Here is an 8,096-nt window from a genome sequence, read left to right as displayed (position 1 = left end):
ACCCAGTAGGGGCAGGTGACACAGCACGTACATGCTATGTGTAAATTGGCACTTAGTGTACACTCAGGCCTCATGTTAGCCTCTGGTCATCCACTTTCAAAGTTTCTTCACAGAGGTCACAGTTGTTCCTGAAGTCTAATATGCCCAAAACTCCCAGGATGCTTCGCTGCGTCTGCTCCTGTTAATGATGCAAAAAGCTGCTTCTCCAAATGTAGCTGCTGCCAGTAATCAGACACGGAGCAGCCGATACCTCCGCCTGTTTTTGGTTTCCTTTCATCTCCTCTCAGCACCAATCTATGGATATTACCCCAGAAATAGACTCCAACCGTCTGCACTCCATCCAGTGTTTATTTACAGACTTTCAACCCTCCTGGAGAGATTTCTTCTCCTTCTATTTATAATGAACATACACGTGCACACATCGTAAGCGTGGCAGGTGGAACACTCGTACATTTGTTGCTCCACTTGTCTGTGTCGTCCCGTGAAGTCTTATCTCCCTCTGTGAGAGTAAATTAGCTGAAGCTCCACAGGACACGATGCCAGCGGAGCAGCAGGGGGGTTGGCGCATCACTTCCTAAATGCCAGACAAATGCTCACGGGTGGCGAGTGATTGCTTTAAAATCCAGGCCGTGTTTGAACAGGACTGCAGAAAACGAGCGGCAGAGTTTCCTGGCACGCGAGCGTGTGCTGCAGAGATTAAAGATAAAACAGCAGAAGAAGAGTCGTCAGTTTGGGAGATCCTGGTGTGGCACAGTTTGTTCCCGGAGACGACAAAGGAAATGTCACGCCGCCTCTGAATGCAGCACGAGCCTCTGCTGAGTGTTTACCTGAAGGATAAAGGACGTGTCGGCTGCACGGAGCAATCTGCCATAATCCTTCAGTCCATGTTCTGTTGCAGGTGAAAGAAAAACAAGCTCGCTGATGGACGGCTGAGGAGGCGAGTGTTTATCGAGTCGTGTTTGGACTGCTGCTGCGTGACAGGAATACAAAGAGGAAATAAACACCAACACTTTCAATGCTCCTCTTAACTTTTAACACACACTGTGTATTAACATGTCAGGAAGTTGTAACACTCTAATTTAGCTGTAAGCTGCTTCAGGTATTTATTATAGCTCAAACATCAACAGCTAAATCTCAGAGGATCCGGCCTGCTGTTCGCTCGACCAATGGAAGGCGTCTGATTCACAACAGGGCATGAAGTCTCTAACTGCATGTGGTGTCATCGCTGCAACACCTGTTCACCTGATAACTGCTCTCATATCTGGCAAACCCAGGGGCGTCCAAAACGGCCTTCAAAGCCCCGCCTACCTTCTCTGGTCCAATCAGATCCAGAGCATTCAGGAGCAGAATCTAAAGTTAGAAGGATGTTTTAACAACATGCCTGAGCTGCTCCTCTGTTCTGGACTCACATCATGTCTTCTACCATCACAGCCCCTCAGATATGGTGATCACGCTGATCATGTGTTCAGAGGGAGGTGGGGGTAGGGGGGCGGAGCTGATGCTTCTCTCGCCGCCTTCTTGATTGCCCTGAAGTGAAGTTTGGATGTTTGTTTGTCGTCAGTGCTGAACAGGATCGGATGTGTAACACACTTTACTCTGATGTCAGGCAGCTTTCTGTGTTTATCCCTGGTGTGAAGCGTAATGATGCACACACACGACTCTCTGAATCTGAAACAGGGCCAGCTTATGTGCTTTAGCCTCCTGCAGTAATTCACAACATGCAGCTTCTGTTTGTCATCCAAACTGTGTTACAGGAGAAACAAACTTTATTCTGAGCGGCGTGTGGAGATGTTTGAGGAGGTGAGGTCTCAGCTCAGCGTGCTTCACAAGATTAATGAGTTTCTGAATGAAATCAGACCTGACGTGATCAAAACTGTCACACCTCTCCTTCTTCTTCTTCTTACAGCGCGCTTCAGCTGTCAAAACACATTCTGTCACCTCGACATCACATCTGATCCCCACCCTGACACGAGGACGAGTGCAAAGAGAGAGCTGGTGTTTGTGTTGGTGGGTGGTGAAAGTGTGAGAGCCGTTCTGATGTTTCCTTGTGAAGAACTTGTGCAGAGTCTCCCGTCACAGCAGGTGTTCAAGGTGTCAGACGTGTGACTGATGATGGGACGAAACACCATTCTTCACAATAATAACTCATTGTGAGCTTGTCTTTTTCTGAAGGCGGAGCTTCCTGGAGTGCTGACGAATTAAGAAAGTATGTCAGTCTAAACTAAACTAAATGGTTGGTGCCCCCCCCCCCCCCTTACAGGGACGGGGGGGGGCTTCTCTGCTCTGATCAAAAAATAAACTGGCACATATTCATACGAATCCTGATAAAGCACCCCTCACAGTGAGGAGGTTGCTGGTTTGAATCCTCTGTGTGTGGAGGATTGTTGTTTGTGTGGTTCTGTTGAATCAGACTCGTGTTATTGGTTCTGTGATGGATGAAGACAAGAGATTTGCTATTCTCGGCTTGTTTTCACAGGTGAAGGCGTTTGTGGCGGCGCCTTCCCTGGCGAGCTGTAAAGATAACCTCCTAGTTGTCATCTGTCAGCATGAAGTCAAAGCCTTTTTAGTTTGTTTAACTGAAACAAAATGGATTCCCGCTGCGCTGACAGCACGGATAGTTTGACTTCAGAGACGTTTCAGGAAGAGCCAGATGTGAAGCTGATCATGTTTCTGTTGTGTTTCAGGGGAAGAGTTTTACGAGACGTCTCCGTACGAGCCGATCCACTTCTCCGAGGAGTTCAGACACGCCTCCATCATCTCAGGTACGCCTGCATCCTGCAGCTGTGTGTGTGTGTGTGTGTGTGTAGAATATATAGATAGAATATCGGTGGAATATAAACGTGTGTGTTGCCTCCATGGATTCAAATGAGCGTAGCAGTTCAGTCCCCCCACTCGCTCCATCTGCTAATGGGTGTGTGTGTGTGTGTGTGTGTGTGTGTGTGTGTGTGTGTGTGTGTGTGTGTGTGTGTGTGTGTCTCTTAAAACTCTGGTTTCCTTTCAAACTTCTCAGCTCGCCGACATGTTTGTCATTACTTAAAGGGCAGAGAGAAAACCTCTGCTGACTTTTCATTATGTCTGAAATGTTCAGCTTATTGATTAACATCAGAGCATCATACACACTTTGAGTCTTTATGCAATTACACTGAAAGGTCACTTTCTGTGTCCACTAGAGTCTGTCTCCTGCAGTGAGTCAGTCTCCATAGAGTTCTATGTTAAAATGTCCAACTTTACAGCTGCAGTTCCTCCAGTGTCCACTAGAGTCTGTCTCCTGCAGTGAGTCAGTCTCCATAGAGCTCTATGTTAAAATGTCCAACTTTACAGCTGCAGTTCCTCCAGTGTCCACTAGAGTCTGTCTCCTGCAGTGAGTCAGTCTCCATAGAGCTCTATGTTAAAATGTCCAACTTTACATCTGCAGTTCCTCCAGTGTCCACTAGAGTCTGTCTCCTGCAGTGAGTCAGGCTCCATAGAGCTCTATGTTAAAATGTCCAACTTTACAGCTGCAGTTCCTCCAGTGTCCACTAGAGTCTGTCTCCTGCAGTGAGTCAGTCTCCATAGAGCTCTATGTTAAAATGTCCAACTTTACAGCTGCAGTTCCTCCAGTGTCCACTAGAGTCTGTCTCCTGCAGTGAGTCAGTCTCCATAGAGCTCTATGTTAAAATGTCCAACTTTACAGCTGCAGTTCCTCCAGTGTCCACTGGAGTCTGTCTCCTGCAGTGAGTCAGTCTCCATAGAGCTCTATGTTAAAATGTCCAACTTTACAGCTGCAGTTCCTCCAGTGTCCACTAGAGTCTGTCTCCTGCAGTGAGTTTTATTAGACTAACAGACGTCTAACAGTCTAAGCTCCACTTTAAACAACCACTCACATTACATCTGTATTTATTTCATGTTAGCAACAGTTAGCAGCTAACTGAATCTATGAGAATCACACCTGCACTGCCCGTTCTTGCTGATGTATTCATGGACGCCTTATACCTGAAACCTACATGAAGCACTTATGGTGCTGTCTGTACCCTCATGTAGTGGAGGATGGACAGAAGGGATAACGGGCCTGATCAGATAGATTCAAGATTCGGAGGAGCCGAGGGGGCGAAAGATCAAAGGAGACACACACGCAAAAGAGGCTGCTGGGAAAAAATTATAAATTTACTCTTCAAATTTGTTTTAGTAGAATTATGTACAAAGGGAACACGACAGGCGCACTTTGAAAAATAAAATAAAAATACCCACAAAAATGGTAAAGTCCTTTCAATGTTCTGTAAGTCTTTCAGTGTTCATTTAAGTCCTTCGAAGTTTGTCTCGTCTTTCAATGTTCGTTTTGTCTTTCAATGTTTGTTCGAAACTGTAACCAGTCGGCTTACCAATACCAGTTAGAGAGGTTTGGGCTACGGCTCGCCATCCAGACCTGGAGACGCTTCGGGAATCCAATCCAGAACTCCATAAAAGAACCTGACCTGGAAACAGATCAGACAATAGCTTAAACTGTGTTCTATATAGCTACTATAGCTATAGCTACTAGAAAAACAAACTAGTTTCTCTTAAGTGTCTAGCAAGTACACTCTGACTTTAAAATTACACTTACAGGCTTTAAGTGCATAAAAATAAACATATCTTCGGTTTTAAATATCAGAAAAACCTTTAAACAGGCAAAGTGCATGTGCTAGCACTTGACATTAACCCTACTGATGTTCACAGTGGCTAACCCACATTAGCACCACGGGGGAAAACTAGCATCTTCTTAATCCACAATTTTGCACAGAAAACAGCATTTTACAACTCTACACAAGTGACTTTGCATAAACCTTGAAACAGTATTTCACATCATTTAAATTGGGACCTTGGATTATCGTTTCTACCTCTAAAAAGTGCATTTTCGTAATGAAAAAGCAAGCGGAGATACCGCTCGGAGATTAGCATGCTAACTAGCTCCCATACACAATGAATGGCACTCACCATGCTAAATCTCACGCAGGACTCGCGTGGTTTCACAGCCTTTGGGACTCTCAGTATCTTAAATTGAATAAAAACGGATTTATTAATCTGTATATTGCAATGTTTAGCTCCGTTTGAGTTGTTTCTTTCTGACCAATCTCCCACCAAAAAGCTGCTACTGACACGTTAGCTTCCCCGGTGCAGGTAACGGGTCTCTCTCACGTCTGACGAGCATACAGAGCACGTCGAGATCGGGAGACTTGACCTTATTGGCTAACAATGATTTTAGATGACAGCGCAATTGGCTGCTCGGGGTCTCAAACTATAATACGTATTACGTCTTTTTAAATGATTTTTTACATTTATATACTTTTTAGTCAATATTTATTCTTACTATGAAATATAGGGATTTTAATCAGATATCAATGTTTATATTTTAATCAAGTTTTTAAGGCTGGGTTACATACATGCTCAGGACGTCTTAAATATTAAAATAAATACTGTGTCTAATATTCATGCACATATGACACAACATATCTTCGTTCCCTCGCTCCCCTCCCTCCCCATCACTCCATCAGCTGGCTTCTGATTGGTCACACTACATTAGAGCTGCTGCACATCACTCTCTCTCCTCCTCAATGTGTGCATCCACTTTACACGCACGCTTCTGAGGAGTGTTTAAATGTCAGGAGCCCCGAGCAATACATCGTCATTTACACTCTCACCGTGCGTGTGTGTGTGTGTGTGTGTGTGTGTGTGTGTGTGTGTGTGTGTGTGTGTGTGTGTGTGTGTGTACGTGTGGTCAAACAGCTGTGAAATAGACTCGCAGCTCTGTAAATTGAGTTCTGCACTCTCAGATTAACACAACACAAGTACAAACATGAGCAAAGCAGGAGAGCTGCAACTGATGCAACTTCAAAAGCACTTTCTCCCTCTCTCCCTGTCTCTCTCTCTCTCTCTCTCTCTCTCTCTCTCTCTCTGTCTCTCTCCCTCTCTCTCTCTCTCTCTCTCTCTTTGCATCTTTTTCTCTTTCACACATGCTTAGAGTGCAGCAGTGCAGGAGATGTGTAACATTTCATATTTTCCCATATCCGACCTCTTACACTGCAGAAAACATGACATCATTCTGCACACGCCTGCTCATACATGTGCAGGATTCACGATAGAACAGAACGCTGTGTGTGTGTGTGTGTGTGTGTGTGTGTGTGTTGTGCAGTGTGTCCCTGTCCCTCAAATCACCTGTCGACTGGAATCTCAAAGCATGATGTGAAGATTCCCGGCCGGAGAGCCTTGAATGCTGGGAGCAGATAAAGAGCGAGGAGGGAGGGAGAGATAAGAGGATAATGCAGGAGTGTGTTAAATAATGTGGCAGAAGAAAGAGCACTGGAACATTAAAGTATGTTTCAGACAAGAGTGGTGCGAATTGATTGGAGGGGAAGGCTCGGCGTGACAGGCTGTTTGTGAATATTGAGTTCTGTGTGTGTGTGTGTGTGTGTGTGTGTGTTTATGACAGAGGGAGTTCCAAAGTAGTCTGCAGACTGGAAGGTGAAAGAAGAGTGAATTTTTCAACTTTTCAGGGAGGTCACAACGAGTGTAAGAGTGTAGGAGTGGGAATGATTACAGGATTTCACCATTTGATTTCTTAAAGGTCTCTTACTCTGCCCTTTTTAAGGGTTCATAAATCTCATTCATGTGTCGACTAAAGTACGTTTGTGTTTTCATGTGCTGCTGCTCCATGCAGCCTCTCTCATGTCTGTGTTTCGAACGCTCAGAATTCCCCACAAAAAAACAAAGGGTCCCCACATGTGCCAAGTTTGTAACTGGTCAGTCGTTTGACTTTGTTCTCAGATATGTCCCGCCCCTTTTACCATTTTGTGAATGCTACAGTCTCACAAACCCATTTTCAACGAGGGGGGCAAGAGACGATTCATGTGGCTACTGCTAACAGGAGGAGGTAGGAGAAGATGGGTTTCTTCGTGGGACCTTTAAATTCTTAAAGGACCAATCAGAGAGCTGCTCTCTTCCTCTGTGATCAATCAGCCAATCAGAGAGCTGCTCTCTTCCTCTGTGATCAATCAGCCAATCAGAGAGCTGCTCTCTTCCTGTGTGATCATGAAGGAAACCTGCTGTGTTGAAGCTTCTCTGACAACAATGCAGCAGCCAGTATGTCCTCCTTCTAACTTTAGATTCTGCTCCTGAATGCTCTGGATCTGATTGGACCAGAGAAGGTAGGCGGGGCTTAGAAGGCCGTTTTGGACGCCCCTGGGTTTGCCAGATATGAGAGCAGTTATCAGGTGAACAGGTGTTGCAGCGATGGAAGCGGGCAGTGGAACTGCTTCAGATAGAAGTGATTGTACCCGAGCTAAAAAGCCTCTGCATGTTTCTAATAAGCTCCAGCAGCAGAAAGCTGCTCAAACTAGGATCAATGTTGGAGATGAAACATGGAGAGAGGTTAGAACGCAGAAAGCTTTACAGACCCATGCAGAGCTGGCTAAACACTGAAGCTACAGTGTCCACCACATGCAGAGCTGGCTAAACACTGAAGCTACAGTGTCCACCACATGCAGAGCTGGCTAAACACTGAAGCTACAGTGTCCACCACATGCAGAGCTGGCTAAACACTGAAGCTACAGTGTCCAACACATGCAGAGCTGGCTAAACACTGAAGCTACAGTGTCCACCACATGCAGAGCTGGCTAAACACTGAAGCTACAGTGTCCACCACATGCTGACCTGTGTGAGAGGAGGAGGGGAGACAGCTCTCTGTGGTGATTAGAGTTTAGACTGCAGTACTCATTTTAAACACTAGAGGCAGAGTTACAGGCTGCTCCTTTTAAAAAAAATTGTTTTTGCTTCTTTCGGCCTTGGAGGGGCTAAATAGATTTTACCTTCAGATCAAGAGCTGAATGTGATGAACAATGATCTGCACTGCTGGTCTTGAAACATTATGTCCTCCTCTTAATTCTGCAAGCTTCAGCTGTTAAATTTTTTTTAAGATGCATTCAGAATCCTGCTCAACCTATCGAGGAGGAAAACAGCAAACTGTGTCTCTTCTAATGTTCCGACTTGTCATTCTGTTCTGAGGCCTTTGACGTGTATATTTATGAGATGTTAATTGACAGAGATTGTAATAGTAATCACATAGAGGTGCTGCAGTGTCACGCACA

General features: G+C 45.2%; 1 protein-coding gene across 1 annotated transcript in view; it reads left to right on the top strand.

Moving 5' to 3' along the window:
• Window positions 1-2,431: 2,431 nt before the first annotated feature.
• LOC306819372 (GDNF family receptor alpha-2-like) overlaps window positions 2,432-8,096 on the top strand; it is a gene marked incomplete at both ends in the record, with an annotated part of 16,489 nt that continues 10,824 nt past the window's right edge. The window contains 2 exons of the mRNA XM_079373162.1: window positions 2,432-2,513; window positions 2,685-2,762. Of these exons, the coding sequence (XP_079229288.1) occupies window positions 2,432-2,513; window positions 2,685-2,762 (160 nt within the window). The remainder of the gene's footprint in view (window positions 2,514-2,684; window positions 2,763-8,096) is intronic.

Source organism: Symphodus melops, assembly GCF_947650265.1.
Source record: "Symphodus melops genome assembly, contig: scaffold_327, whole genome shotgun sequence".
Lineage (NCBI taxonomy): Eukaryota > Metazoa > Chordata > Actinopteri > Labriformes > Labridae > Symphodus > Symphodus melops.
The sequence above is the reverse complement of the archived record's forward strand: the minus strand, read 5'-3'. Positions and strand labels throughout refer to the sequence as shown.